Source organism: Lutra lutra, chromosome 5, assembly GCF_902655055.1.
Source record: "Lutra lutra chromosome 5, mLutLut1.2, whole genome shotgun sequence".
Classification (NCBI taxonomy): domain Eukaryota; kingdom Metazoa; phylum Chordata; class Mammalia; order Carnivora; family Mustelidae; genus Lutra; species Lutra lutra.
In genome coordinates this window covers 86836142-86852619 of record NC_062282.1, presented here as the reverse complement: position 1 = coordinate 86852619, position 16478 = coordinate 86836142, and the positions used below count along the sequence as shown (strand labels likewise).

The following is a 16478-nucleotide window of genomic DNA, read 5'->3' as shown; positions in this document are numbered from 1 at the left end:
TACAATGCATATTGCTATTTCTCATTCTTTTGACTCCAAAACTTTATCAGCTTTATTATACAACTTATTTTCTCTCTTTCTCTGCGTTTTATAACCTCTGATGCTTTGGCCGTCAATCATTTTGTTATATATATTTTTTAAGGGGGTAGGGCAAAGACAGAGGGAGAGAGAAACCCAAGCAGGCCCCTTGCCCAGCACAGAGCTCGATGAGGGGCTCGACCTCACAACCATGAGACCATGACCTGAGCTGGATATTTAACCAACTGAGCTACACAAGCGCCCCTCAATCATTTTGTTTTAGACACCACCATCTTCCAGGAATTGAACAGTCTTAAAATGGATTAAACATCTATGAACTGCAACACTACTCTAGAAATAGTTCTAAATTCTTTCTTCAGAAGTATACAAACCCCCTTTGGGGCTCAGATAGTTGAGCTTCTGCCTTTGGCTCAGGTCCAAGCCTGGCATTGGGCTCCCTGCTCAGTGGGGAGCCTGCTTCTCTCTCTCCCTCTCTTCTGCTGTTCCCCTGCTTGTGTTCTCTCACTCTCTGTCAAATAAATAAATAAATAAAATCTTAAAAAAAAAAAAAAAGAAGTATATGAACCTCAATAAAACCAGAATTCAGAAGCAAAACAATGAGTACTTTTAACAGTTCACTGAAATCATCAACCTTCCATCCAACAAAAAAGACAAACTACTTGAGAAGAACTAAAGTTCAAAAACTATTAATAATTTGATTATGGGGCAGACTATATGTGGGGAAAAGGACTTACAGTCTTTCCAGACCCTGTCTGAGCACAAGCCATCAAATCTCGTCCTGCTAATATAATAGGAATACTGTATTTTTGCACAGGAGTAAGCTTAGTATAACCAGCTTTAGCAATGTTTTTATTCAGTGTCTGACAGAGATTAGCTTCCTCAAAAGTCTAAAAGAAAGGGGAAAGGGTATGATTAAATTCCATATATCATATGCAGAACATTCCATAAACATATTTCATTTGAGTAGTCTCAAGCTTTTGTTAACTACACTTTATATACTAAAGTTACTTTACTAATATGCCCCCACTCTAAAATACTATCTACAGCCTGTATATTATTACTTGATGGAATTAAAGAGTATTCCCTATAGACACTAGTTCTAAGGACATTTTTTTCTGGCCCCTTAAAACCTGTAAAATAGAAATATCTTGATCAGTAATAATGGCTCATTAACAACAGGGGACAACAGGCACCCCCCTACTACTTAGAATATCATTCTCCTAAGACAGATTTCTCATATACTTAAGCAGCAGAAATCTTTAATCCCTAGGAAAAATATCCTTTTTAGTAAGTTTAAATGAAGTTCTCATCCTAGTTTGGGAATGTGGGGATGAAATTTAATACTCTTTCAACATAGCCATTAATTCTACAAGTAGTATAAAGTAGACAAGGTTCTCAATTTCTGACCTAAAACATTATATGCTAAAAATGAAACTTTTGTATTCTGCAGAAATGTACCATATATGTTACAAAGTATGTTATATAGTCAATACAGAAAAAAATTATTATACTAACCAGAATTGCTGGTGGTGCATCATGTCCAGATACTTCTACAAGAATAGTATCATATTTGTCAAAGTTTATGCCTGTCTGATAATGTGCAAAGATGGACTCCTCATCCTCAGGTGGAGGAGGCGGTATATAGGTCACCTTTGGTCCTTAGAATTCAAATAAAAGATAGAGCTTACATTACAAGGACCAAAAGAAAAGTAAGAGGGAAAACAAAAACTGAAAATCAAATTTTAAATACTGAAGAACTTCCCACTGTTTACCATTAAAATTCACTTCAAATTTAAAAAAATGTAACTCTGCTCTTTTCATTTTTATTAAAATGCAACAGACGTTCATGTGGCTCACATAAAAATTATTATACCTTGAGTATCACCACTTTCTCCTCCTTCAGCTTCTGACTTCCAAGAATCTTAAAGGCAATCAAACCCAAAAAAGAGATAAATTTTTTTTTAGTTTAGAGGTGAAAGAGCTTTCACTGTAAAAATCAAACACCTTATCTAAAGTAAAACTTACTTTTTCCAGAGCCTGTTACTACTTCTTCATTTAAACCTTTGTAACCACCTAATAAAAGAAATTCATACCGATAATTAGTCAAGACACAAGGTTATGCACATCTTTATTTTCACTGCTTGTCTTCAAAGAGAACAAGTTCTAAAAATGGACAGACATCTTTAAAGTCCTTCATACAAATTAGACAATTAAGATAAATAGAATCCTTAACAACTTTAGGTTTAATATTAAAAATGCTCATTTTATGTAGATGATACTGATTTATGTTGTCAGTTTTTGTTTAAGCTACTCAGTCCCTTTCCTAGTTCCTATATTTCTGAGCAAAGGAATGTAGTTTCTTCTTTTTTTTATTTTTAGGAATGTAGTTTCTAAAATGAACTAAAAGTCCATCTGTATGGGGGAATCCCCACTACTATTCCCAGGTTGTATGACTGAGCAGGACTCAGAATATAGTCATACTCACAGCTAGGATTTATTACAATGAAAGGACAGGAAGCATCAGCAAAGGGAAAAGGTGCATGAGGCAAAGTCCAAAGATAACCAGATAAGAGCTTCCCAGAGTCCTCTCCCACTGGTGTCACAAAGAATACACTTAATTACCTAGCAACAAGTTGTGAAAACACATTGGAAATGTTGCCTACCAGAGAAGTTCTTTAGGGACTCAGTACCCATGGTTTTTATTAGAGGCTGAAAATGTAGCCACCACTTTCTGCCTGGCACATACCAATATTCCAGACTCCAGAAAAAAAAAAAGCTGGTATTAAAACTACATTGTTGTAAAAGTACTCCAGGCACACTAAGCCATTCTCAAACTAGTTAGGGTGGTGAGAACCCTCCTCAAATCCAATTTCCCAGATGCCAGGAAAAAAAACAACTTTGTAAGAAGGACATTCAAAGAAGAGAAGTCAGGCCTGTCATGTTAACTATTTCCCATACACTACCTTCATGGTTTTAAATAACTAGTCCTCTTATCGTGCCACTTTCCAGTATTATCACAAAAAAGAATAAGGACTGCATTAGATTTGAAAATCTAACTAGATACATTATCACATGTAAACTCTCTTTCTTGTCCTGAACATCCACAGATCTTTAAATCCTTTACCCAACAAGATTTGAGCAATTGTAGATATGGTTTAACTAACCATTAATAACTTCTTTATGAAGAATCTAAGAATCAAGGTGGGAAACAGAGGTAGTTCAAGAGAGTCATCTCTTTGAATGCTCTCAGACTAATGATCACTTTGGATTTTTCAGAGATATCAAACAAATTTTATTATTTTCCTAGTCCAGAAAGCATTTTAACTTTTATATTACAACATTTAAATATTATAACTCTGAAAAAAATTTTCATAGTACAAAATCATGTATACTGAACTTTCTTTATGCCTTATACCAAAACAAATTAACTATCTCATAAGAAAAAACATATTGTTTTAATATAAGAACACATACATACAAACATATTTCAATCTTCAACATCTGCACAGGATCCTATTTTAGGGTGATATGATTTATTAAACCATTATTTATTGATGAATTTTGGTTGCTTTTCAGTTTTTATTATAAATGAAGCTTCAGTGAACACCCTTGTGTATACATTGAGCAAATACATCTATGGTATATAATCCCCATAATGGAACTGTTACACAGAGGAGTATTAAGTAATACTCCAAAACAGGCTGAGCATATGTCTGCTCCTCAATATGTGTTAAAGCACTAACAGTCACCAAACCTTTAACATCAAAAATGAAATTAGGATTACTATAACGTTAACTATTTATAGGTAAACCAAGTAAGAACTCACCTCGTCCACTTCCACTGCCACTTCTGCTTTGGGAAGTGTCACCATTACCTGTAATGCATTTTTTTTTTTTTTTTTTACAGATTATTTAGAGAAAACATAGTTCACCTTTTTTAATTTTTTTTATTATTTTTTTTTATTTGACAGAGAAAGAGAGAGATCACAAGTAGGCAGAGAAGCAGGCAGAGAGAGAGGGGAGGAAGCAGGCTCCCCGCGGAGCAGAGAGCCCGACGCGGGGCTCGATTCCAGGACCCTGGGATCATGACCCGAGCCGAAGGCAGAGGCTTTAACCCACTGAACCGCCCAGGCGCCCCTCACCTTTTTTTTTTAAACACAGCTCTCTTCTTTGAACACATAAACCAAATAGCTATTTCTATTCAAATATTGAGTGTTACAGATTCCTGGTCCCTTCATCCATCCATCTCTTAATTCTACATTTAATTTAAATCTTTTCCTTATTTGAACATTTTGTTTAAAGACTTTTCCTTTCTTTAAGAGAGTTTTAGATTTACAGAAAAATTGAAGGAACAGAAATTTCCCATATACCGCCTCCTGCCCCACATTTGAACAGCCTCCCTGTTATCAATACCCCCCACCAGTGTAGTACACTTCTTACAACTGATGAACCTAAGCTGATATGGCATAATCGAAGTTTACATGAGGGCTCACTCTTGGTGTTGTACATTCTATGTGTTTGAACAAATATAAAATGACATGTATCCACCATTAATGTATCACACAAAGTCTTTTCACTGTCCTAAAAAAAAAATGCTCCATGCTATTCATCCCTCCTCCCCCAACCACAGGCGACCACTGATCTTTTTACTCTTTTCCAGAGTTGTTTCTTTTCCAGAATGTCATACAGTTGGAAATTATACAGTGTGTAGCCTATTCAGATTGGCTTCTTTCATTTAGTAATATGCATTTGGGGTTCCTCATCTTTTCATAGATGGATAGCTCATTTCTTTTTGTTCTTCAATAATATTCTATTGTCTGGATGTACCAGTTTATCCACATTTGCACATTTTTAGCAACAATTGGGCTTTTTAAAAAATTTTCTCTTCAAATCTCCTAACTCAGGTTCCCTTTGAAACCACTAAAACTTCATTTTGCTTCCTCCAATTAAAGGTATAATTTACACATCAAATTAACTGGTAGATAAGAGAGAAAAATTAATTCACAGCGTACAAATTTTCTAAGGAAGGCAAAGCTGCACATGTATTTTTGTCTGCAGATCTACAAAGCAGACAAAATCATGAGCTAACCTACTATACTCGAATGTGCCTATTAGGTTACTAACTATAGAGCTAAAAGCATATATGAATTGTTAACATTCAATAAGAAATTCTATTTCTGGGGCACCTGGATGGCTTAGTTGGTTAAGTGTCTGCCGTCCTCTTATATCATGATCCTAGGGTTCTGGGATCCAGCCCCACAACAGGCTCTTGGCTCAGTAGGGAGTCTGCTTCTCCCTGTGCCGCCCCTCCCCCCCAGCTCATCCTCACACTGTCTCTCTTGCTCTCTGACATAAATAAATCTTTGGAAGGAAAGAGGGAAGGAAGGGAGGGAGGGAAAGAAAGAGAAACGGAGGGGGGGGAAGGAAAAGAAAGAGAAAGGAAGGAAGGAATTAAATTAATTCTAGGGGCGTCTGGGTGGCTCAGTGGGTTAAAGCCTCTGCCTTCAGCTCAGGTCATGATCCCAGGGTTCTGGGATCGAGTCCCACATTGGGCTCTCTGCTCAGCGGGAGCCTGTTTCCCTTCCTCTCTGTCTACTTGTGATCTCTGTCAAATAAATAAATAAAGTCTTAAAAAAAAAAAAGAAATTAATTTTATTTCTCACCTGTGCCACTTAATGCTGGTCTTCTAGAACCAAAAAGGCCACCAGTGCGCTGTGTTCCCTCATCTTGTTCATATTCACTATCTATATTTATACATAATAAAATGAGATTCTGTTACTTTGAAGAAGTTTTAAAACCGTATAGTATAGAGAAGAAAATAAAGTCACAGTGCCAGAAGTTAAAGATGTGAGGCAAAATAGTTTAAATTTTAAAGGAATCACAATGAGCTTTTTTCAAAGTACCATACAAAAGATTTCTCCACAAATTATTTCCTTCAATTATAATTACTTCCTTAAAGTTTTTATTTTATTAAAATTATTTCATTAAAGCAGTTAGGGCCAATGCTATTTTAAAATATCATATAAGCAAAAGTTAAATAACCTCCAAAAACTAAACTGTTACTGCTCTAGAAACTTCACATCGCATGATCTTATTAATTATTCTCCAGAATAGGACACCCCCTTGCTCCCACTATTGCCAGATCAAACCTTCTAAGTCCTGAACAACAACCCCTAGGCCCCTACACTTTTTAAAAAGTGACAATTCACTGATCTCCTACACATCTATTAAATCATTATTACAAATTTAATTTTAACTCCCAAAACCACTAATCTATCCTCCTCCATTAAGAGGCAAATGCAATCCAACAATGACTTCTGAAGTCAATACCCCTAGCTCCAAGAAATGATGGCTGGAGTAATTTAAAGTAGAAAGCCACATTAGTGAAAGAAGGTATATTGGGTGGGGGTGGGGTGGGGAGGTAGAACCTTAGAGAAGGCCACCTCTTTCTAAGGCTGGCTGTCATTATCAAGTCCCTAAAACCCTTAGAAATAGTAAATAAGATTAAAAAGCTGAGTCACACAAATTTCTAGAAAGATCATATATTCAAACTAACAAGTATGCAATTAGATATGTGTCTCAAAAATAATGTTATATACAATGTAGATGATTATGTACCAGTCACTCTGCTAAGCTACTCTCATACAATCCTCTCAACAACCTTATATGTTATATATGAAGGAAATGATGAAAAATAAAACCTAACAGATAAAGCACACCATTTGCAATTCACTACTAACTTGGACTTCCTAGACCAAATCCTCCACGGCAACCTCGGAAACTACCTCTTCCACCTCTTCTGGATGACCCTGAAGCTTCTGAATCATTTCCATCTTGATAGCCTATAATATTAAAACAACACACAAGAACAATACAAAACAATAGCAAAAAAAATCTTGGAGAAATGGTGGCCAAATTTAATTTAAGCCTTGCATAATTCAATGACTTTAAATATTCTAAGGCGTTAAGAGTTAGTAAAAAGAAATGCCATATTTGACCTATAAATGTTCAACTTTACTAAAATAAACAAACACAGCTATAATTAAAAAAAAAAAACACTGCTTGCTTTGAGAATCAAAACTCTTCAGGTGCTGGCTGGCTTAGCTGGTAGAATACATGACTCTTGGTTTCAGGGTCGTGAGCTTAAGACCAAGTTGGCTGCACAGTTTATTTAAAAAAAAAAAACAAAAAAACCCCACAAACAAACCTAAAAATGACTAAAAGAAAAAAGTGTCACTTGTAAAACAATGAAAGTTGCCACAACTACATCAATGGCAAGATTTCCACAATGCAGAGAAGGATTAGATAAATCTAGGGTTATATTTGTTCCTTACAGAAAACAGTAGAACATCTTACTCAAAGCACAGACATACAGGCATATATAAAGTCTGATTTCCTGCTATAAATAACGTGTTAATTCAACTGAATACCAAAAATCGGTATTAACAGTACTAGTAAAATTTGACCCCCCCAGAGCAGAATGAGATCAGTTCAAAACCAAAATGTCAACTGGGCAGAAAATAAAGAAAGTGATATTTACTTTATGAACTTGCCACTATTTACAACCAAAGAAACTGACCAATAAAGGTAAAAATTCTCCATATGTTTCTTGATATTGAATATATGTGTTTTCAAAACTATTTATAAAATAGGGCAGACTTAATTCAAGGTAAATTCAGAGTTATACATCTACTACCTAAAACTACAGATCCTCAATCTGGCAATAATCTACCAATAATTACACTTATATTTCAATTACAAATTATTTATTTGTGCCCCTTTATCTTGGAATAAGCCTTGTTGGGGTTTCTCTCTTTTCAAGAAACGGTTTATCTTTTTGGTATGTTTCTTTTTAAGGTATGTTATTTTGATGTATGCACATGAACAAATAAAATATATAAAACATATATACAAGTTTAAAATACAATAAAATGAAAACATATGGACCCACAATACCCAACTTAAAACTAGGAATGTTCCCAAAACCTCTGGAGCCCCAGCCCCTAGATAGTCTTTTGCCATGTAAATTCCACCCCCACCTTTCCCAACCAATATCCTGAATTGGTTTTCATTTCCTTGCTCTTATTATAATTTTACCAACTATGTACATAACTTTCTGCAATGTATTTAGTTTTGTCCTTGAGCTTTATGTAACAATCATATAGGATATATTCTTTGTCTTGCTTCTTTAATCCACCTTTGTTTCTGTTGATGTGTGAAAACGTACTTCACTTTTACTGATGAATAACATTCCATTGTATGTTTCATTTATGTCTATTATCTAACTCCCTTCTACTGAGTTTTTAATTAAGTTGAACATTGAGCTCACTAATTTCTTTTCTACTCTATACATTTAAGACTGTAAACTTTCCTCAAAAAGTTGGCTGCTTTAGCTGTATCCCTTAAGTTTTCATGTTTTTATTGTCCATTCAATTCTAAATACTTTATTATTGCCATATAAATTTTAATTCATAAATTGATAAATTCACAGTTCCCAAATCACAAGGGTTAGGCTTTTCATTACTGATTTCTACTTTCATGAAACTTTAACAAGAGGACAGAGTTTGTAATAAATTCTATGGTATATTTTGGGACTTCCTTTTGGCTTTAATAGATGGTAAAATTGTATTTTTTATATGCTGTAAAAGAATGTGTAATTTATAATATGGGCCATATTATTCCCAACAAATTTCAAATCAAGCTTAGTAATTGGTATTCAAAACTTCTATAGTTACCATATTCTTAATCATTTCTGGTCTGCTCATTTTTTTTTAAAGATTTTATTTATTTATTTAACAGAGAGAGATCACAAGTAGGCAGGAGGAGGAGGGTGTGGGCAGTGGTGGAGAGAAGCAGGCTCCCTGCTGAACTGAGAGCCCAATGCGGGACTCGATCCCAGGACTCTGAGATCATGACCTGAGCCAAAGGCAGAGGCCTAACCCACTGAGCCACCCAGGCTCCCCTGGTCTGTTCATTCTATCAGTTCTAAGGGGAAATGGCGGGGGGGGGGGGGCACCTAAGTGGCTTAGTGGTTAAGCTCCTGCTTTCAGCTCAGGTCAGGACCTCAGGGTCCTGAGATAGATAGCACCCCATGTGGGGCTCCCTGCTCAGCATGGAGCCTGCTTCTCTCTCGCCCTCTGCCCCACCCCCTGCTCATGCTCTGTCTCAAATAAAATCTTGAAAAAAAAAATCTTATGATTAATGGTTTAACTAGAACTTGCAAATTTTTCCATATAATTATATATACTCCTGTTTTATATAGTTAAGAATATTGTTAGATTTTCAAACCATGTTCCTAACTGTAATATCTTCTCAGTGAACATGACTTTTATCATTAATTATTTTTTTATTCATAATATATCTGCTTTGGGGTCTGTTTTGTCTCTTAAACTTCTACTGGGGTTAGTATTGGACTGACATTTTTTCTCTTTGTTTTCAACTACACATTGACACAAGTTTACTGTCAATATATATTATGATTACTAATGTATCAATTCCTGCTTCTGTCATCCTATTTTGTGTTTTACCTTCCCTGAATTTTTTTCAATGTTTTTTTGTTTTCCTTTCTGTCCTTCTACTGATTTCCTAAACACTGCATTTTGTGCTTTTAATGATATTCTTCAATTTCAGCATGAATATTTAAGAAATATTTATCTTCAACCTTGTTTCCTTCCTCAAAGTCCCAGCTTTCTATCCTACTGGATTTCCTCCATTGGTTAAGTTATACATTATATCTTTTTTCTTATTATGCTTCAATTTTACCATTTTTAAGAAATTCTGAAATTAGGTTCAATCTGTTCTTTTTCCCACTGAGCTGACAAAGAACTTAAGTCTTTTCATTTGCTAGTATTTTAGTTCTTTCTTATTTCTAAAACCCCTAAATTAATGACATTATTACTATCTTCTAAAATACTTATTTAGGTTTACCAATATGTTTACCAATTTTAAAATGTGTATTTATTTAGTTATGCTCATCATTGCTTCCTACATCTTTCTTGTTGCATACAGTTTCCTTCTTCTTAATATACACAATTCAGTAGTTCTTTCCTCAGTGGCCTGACAGTACTCAACACCATCTTTACCTGAATGGTGTTACTTCTCTATGACACCTAAATTATCCTATAGTAGTTTTGATTCAGAACTATTCTCCATCAGGAGTCTACATTCTATTCTATTATGTTCTCTACCTTTATTGAAAAATAAAAAAGTTCTGCAGTTGATCTTTTGTTCTTTTATAGATTTTCCTCTTTTAGCTCTAAATATTATCTTCATAATTCTGCAATGTCAATATACATATAAGACTGAATTTTTTTAATCTGCTCAAGATTCTTGTGCTCTCTTAACTCTGGAAAAGTTTCTCAACTATTCTCTGAATAGTTTTCTTTTCCCTCCCTCTCCTCCTCCCATTTTCTCTGTTTTCGACTCAAGAGATATTAGACATATGTTAGAATAACAGAGCTTCTAATTCTATCTTCCATAACTGTCAAACTGTTTCATGTTTTCCATTCCCAAATTTAGAGAATTTCCTCAGATCTATCTTTGGATTCACTAATTCCACTCATCTTTGTTTAATCTGTTTAATCGATTCATTATGCTTTTAATCACTACTGCTTTCTGTAAATTCAATTTGGTTCCTTTTCAAAACTAAATTCTCTAGTGAGCAAATGACTACAAAATGACTCAGTACCTCTGGTATCTACAGCTTAATAATTCCATACACAGGAGAAACACAAACATTTAAATGAACATGCTCTTTTTTTCCCATAGCTCATGCCAATTTCTAGTTATACGAGGAGCATAATAACTGGAGGTAAAAAGATCATGGAAGTTATACAGAAATAAAAGTCTGAATGATTTTCTTCTTAGAAGGTAGGGACAAACTCTACATACTCCTACATATCCTACATGGTGTTAAAAATAATTTGTTTTTAAATAAATAGGTTAAAAGGTTAAGTAAAACACTATGAAAGTTAAAATGAATGAACTAGAACTGTACTTTCAATATATAAATCTTAAAAACATGGAAAAAAAAAAGTCACAAAAAAGGGGAGGGAGAGGGGTGTGCCTGGCTGGTTGAGTCAGTAGAGCATGCAACTCTTCACCTCAGAGTTTTAAGTCTCAGCCCCCCAATGGGCGTAGAGATTACTTAAAAATAAAATCTTTTTTAAAAAAAAATCACAAAAAGATAGGTATAATAAACTTTTTTATAAAAGTATGAATAAGAAGTATACACAACAATGTTTTAAAAGGTTACCTCTGGGGGAAAAGGATATATAAAACACAAAGGAAAGATAGGTCCTCTAACAACTATGTAATTTTTTTTCTATATTTGAAGTATACATGAAAAAATGTTTCTGTTAAATTCAGGTAGTGGTATATAAGTATTTGTAATAGAATATTCTATGCTTTTCTGAGTTCTTGAAATATTTCAGAATTTACCACTTTAAATGTCACTTTTCATAAAATAACATTAATATATTTTTAAAGGTGACATTAGTCCCTCCATGAATTCTGCATTTCATAAGGGACAGCTGACAATCTCTTGCAGCCTTTTAAAGATGTCTGCTAACGATCTTCAGAAAGGAGTAAGTTTATAAATCACTTAAACTTTGTGTAAAACAAACATGAACATCTTTTCTTCATTTAAAAAAGTACTTACCATAAATTTAGCGAGGTCACTCAACCTTCAATATATAAAATTCAATTGTATTTCTATATACTAGCAAACAAAATGAAAATTTTTAAATGATATGGATCACTGACATCAGTGAAAATGGCAAAGCAAGAAACTCCAAATTCTGCTACTCCAAAAAAATGCATAAAAATTGTCAGAATTAACATTTTCTAAAATGAAAATTAATCTAACTTGTGGCAACCCAGAGAATTTTTTTTTAACCCAGAGAACAGTGAACTCTGTGGCATATTTCAACTTACTTCAGTCCCATCTCCTGGCAATTCCACTTCTAGGCATATATTCAAAAGATGCAAGGACTCAAACAGATAAATACATATGAATGTTCATAGAAGCATTATTCACAATAACCAAAGTAAGTAAAAACCCAAATGTTCAATAGATGAATGGATAAAATGTGGTATTATACATACAATGGATTCAGCCATAAAAGAAATATACTTTGTTCAGACATATGCTACAACATGAATGAACACTGAAACCATTACGGTAAGTGAATTAAGGCAGACACAAAAGGGTCAATGTTGTATGACTCCATTCAACTGAAATATCTAGAATAGAGGCAAATTCAAAGAGAATATAGAATAGAGTTTACCAGGAACTCAGGGGGACAAGATAAGGAGACGTACTATATAATGGATATAGATTTCGGCTTTCAATTTTGGAAATGGAAAGTGGTGACAATTGTATAATACAGTAAATGTACTTAATGTCACTTAATTTTACGGTTAAATGTAATTAAAATGGCAAATTTTATGTCATAGTTATTTTGTCACAAAAAAAAGAGTAGAAAATTTCTCAAATTTGATGAAAATATAAATTCACACATCCAAGAATCTTAACCAACTCCCAGCAGGACAAATTTAAAGAGATTTACACCTCTACCCTATCAATAATAAAACAAGAACAAAAGGTGCTAGGACTAGATACTCACATGCAAAAGAATTATATTGGGGCCCTCCTTCACACCATATATAAAAATGAACTCAGAATGGATCAAAAAGCAGAATAAATTATTAGAAGGAAACAGGTGAACATCTGAATGGCTTTTAATAGGCAAAAATTTCTAGATATGACACCAAAAGCACAACCAAGAAATTAAAAAACAGATAAACTAGACAGCAACAAAATTTTTAAAATGCTGTACTTCAGGGGACTCCAGCAAGAAAATAAAAAGGTAATACAAAGAAAAGATAATATATCTGCAAATTATCTATCCAATAGCACATGTACCAAACACGAAGAATTCTTTAAACAATAAGACACTGCAATTTTTTAAATAAGCCAATGATTTATATAGTTCTTTCTCCAAAAAAGATACACAAATAGCCAACAAACATAGGAAAAGCTGTTCAACATAACAGCCATCAGGAAACCCAAAACAACAATGAGATACCATTTTACACCCTCAAGGATCACAACCACCAAGAAGACACACAATAACAAAGATTGGTAAAGATACAGAGAAACCAGGACACTCATTCATTGCTGGCAGGAAGATAAATTGGTGCAGTTGCTGTGGAAAACAATTTGGCAGTTTTACTCATAGGCATATGCACCAGAAAAATTAAAACATATGTTCACATAAACCTTATATGCAAAGGTTGATAGCAGTATGTATCATACTAATAAGTCATAATATCCCAAAAGTAGAAACAACCCAATAATCAATCAACTGATGAACAAACAGAATGTGATATAGTTACACAGTGAAATATTACTCAGCCATTACAAATAATTAAGTACCATCACATGCTACAACATGGTCAAACTGCAAGATCATCTTAAGTGAAAGAACACACAAAAGACCACATATTACATAATTCCATTTATATGAAGTGTCCAGAATCAGCAAATCCATAGCTACAGAAAGTCGATTAATGGTTGCCAAAGGATGGAGGTAAGAAAGAAATGGGTTTTGAACTTTAGAGTCAAGATGGCGGAGAAGTAGCAGGCTGAGACTACTTCAGGTAGCGGGAGATCAGCAAGATAGCTCATCTAAAAGATTGCAAACACCTACAAATCCAACGGGAGATCGAAGAGAAGAAGAACAGCAATTCTAGAAACAGAAAATCAACCACTCTCTGAAAGGTAGGACTGGCAGAGAAGTGAATCCAAAGCGACGGGAAGATAGACCGCGGGGGGAGGGGCCGGCTCCCGGCAAGCAGCGGAGCAACGGAGCACAAAATCAGGACTTTTAAAAGTCTGTTCCCATGAGGGACATCGCTCCAGAGGCTTAACTGGGGTGAAGCCCACGCAGGGTCAGCGTGGCCTCAGGTCCCGCAGGGTCACAGAAGGATCGGGGGTGTCTGAGTGTCGCAGAGCTTACAGGTATTAGAACGGGGGAGCCGGCTACAGAGACAGAGCCGAGGAGTAAGCTCTAAGCTCGGGGTTACCTTGAACCGGTCGCAGGCTCGGTCAGCTTGGAGCGCGGCCGGAGGCCAGGGTGACGGGAGTAACTGGGTGCTGTTCTCTGAGGGCGCACTGAGGAGTGGGGCCCCGGGCTCTTGGCTCCTCAGGGCCGGAGACCGGGAGGCCTCCATCTTCATCTTCAGTCCTCCGGAACTCTACGGAAAGCGCTCAGGGAACAAAAGCTCCCAAAAGCGAACCCGAACCCGAGTGGATTACTCAGACCGGCCCCGGGTAAGGGCGGTGCAACTCCGCCTGGGGCAAAGATGCTTGAGAATCACTACAACAGGCCCCTCCCCCAGAAGAGCAACAAGAAACCCAGCCAGGACCAAGTTCGCCTACCAAGGAGTACAGTTTCAATACCAAGGAGAGTATCGGAATTCCAGAGAAGGAGAAAGCAAAGCACGGAACTCATGGCTTTCTCCCCATGATTCTTTAGCCTTGCAGTTAATTTTTTTTTCTTTTGTTTTTCAATTTTTTTTTCTTCTTCTGCTAAATTTTTTTAACTTTTACCCTTTCTTTTTTAACGTTTTCTAACTAGTTTATCTAATATATATATATATATTTTTCCTTTTTAAATTTTTTTCTTTATTGGTTTTCTTTTTTTTAATTTTTTTTAATTTTTTTTTCTTTCTGAACCTGTTTTTATCCCCTTTCTCCCCCCTCACGATCTGGGATCTCTTCTGATTTGGCTAAAGCATATTTTCCTGGGGTTGTTGCCACCCTTTTAGTATTTTACTTGCTCCTTCATATACTCTTATCTGGATAAAATGACAAGGCAGAAAAATTCACCACAAAAAAAAGAACAAGAGGCAGTACCAAAGGCTAGGGACCTAATCAATACAGACATTGGTAATATGTCAGATCTAGAGTTCAGAATGACGTCTCAAGGTTCTAGCCGGGCTCGAAAAAGGCATGGAAGATATTAGAGAAACCCTCTCGGGAGATATAAAAGCCCTTTCTGGAGAAATAAAAGAACTAAAATCGAACCAAGTTGAAATCAAAAAAGCTATTAATGAGGTGCAATCAAAAATGGAGGCTCTCACTGCTAGGATAAATGAGGAAGAAGAAAGAATTAACGATATAGAAGACCAAATGACAGAGAATAAAGAAGCTGAGCAAAAGAGGGACAAACAGCTACTGGACCATGAGGGGAGAATTCGAGAGATAAGTGACACCATAAGACGAAACAACATTAGAATAATTGGGATTCCAGAAGAGGAGGAAACAGAGAGGGGAGCAGAAGGTATATTGGAGAGAATTATTGGAGAGAATTTCCCCAATATGGCAAAGGGAACAAGCATCAAAATTCAGGAGGTTCAGAGAACCCCCCTCAAAATCAATAAGAATAGGTCCACACCCCGTCACCTAATAGTAAAATTTACAAGTCTTAGTGACAAAGAAAAGATCCTGAAGGCAGCCCGGGAAAAGAAGTCTGTAACATACAATGGTAAAAATATTAGATTGGCAGCAGACTTATCCACAGAGACCTGGCAGGCCAGAAAAAGCTGGCATGATATATTCAGAGTACTAAATGAGAAAAACATGCAGCCAAGAATACTATATCCAGCTAGGCTATCATTGAAAATAGAAGGAGAGATTAAAAGCTTCCAGGACAAACAAAAACTGAAAGAATTTGCAAATACCAAACCAGCTCTACAGGAAATATTGAAAGGGGTCCTCTAAGCAAAGAGAGACCCTAAAAGTAGTAGATCAGAAAGAAACAGAGACAATATACAATAACAGTCACCTTACAGGCAATACAATGGCACTAAATTCATATCTCTCAATACTTACCCTGAATGTTAATGGGCTAAATGCCCCAATCAAAAGACACAGGGTATCAGAATGGATAAAAAAACAAAACCCATCTATATGTTGCCTACAAGAAACTCATCTTAAACCCGAAGACACCTCCAGGTTTAAAGTGAGGGGGTGGAAAAGAATTTACCATGCTAATGGACATCAGAAGAAAGCAGGAGTGGCAATCCTTATATCAGATCAATTAGATTTTAAGCCAAAGACTATAATAAGAGATGAGGAAGGACACTATATCATACTCAAAGGAACTGTCCAACAAGAAGATCTAACAATTTTTATGGGGCGCCTGGGTGGCTCAGTGGGTTAAGCTGCTGCCTTCGGCTCAGGTCATGATCTCAGAGTCCTGGGATCGAGCCCCGCATCGGGCTCTCTGCTCAGCAGGGAGCCTGCTTCCTCCTCTCTCTCTGCCTGCCTCTCTGCCTGCTTGTGATCTCTCTGTCAAATAAATAAATAAAATCTTTAAAAAAAAAAAAAAAAGAAGATCTAACAATTTTAAATATCTATGCCCCTAACGTGGG

General features: G+C 35.7%; 1 protein-coding gene across 4 annotated transcripts in view; it reads right to left on the bottom strand.

The window, feature by feature from the left end:
- DDX4 (DEAD-box helicase 4) overlaps positions 1-16478 on the bottom strand; it is an 84689-nt gene that overhangs the window by 19153 nt on the left and 49058 nt on the right. For all 4 annotated transcript variants that reach the window (XM_047731200.1, XM_047731201.1, XM_047731202.1 and 1 more), the window contains 7 exons: positions 6779-6880; positions 5702-5782; positions 3866-3913; positions 2065-2112; positions 1913-1960; positions 1555-1697; positions 774-926 (listed from right to left, as the gene is read on the bottom strand). In XM_047731200.1, coding sequence (XP_047587156.1) covers positions 774-926; positions 1555-1697; positions 1913-1960; positions 2065-2112; positions 3866-3913; positions 5702-5782; positions 6779-6880 — 623 coding nt within the window. The remainder of the gene's footprint in view (positions 1-773; positions 927-1554; positions 1698-1912; positions 1961-2064; positions 2113-3865; positions 3914-5701; positions 5783-6778; positions 6881-16478) is intronic.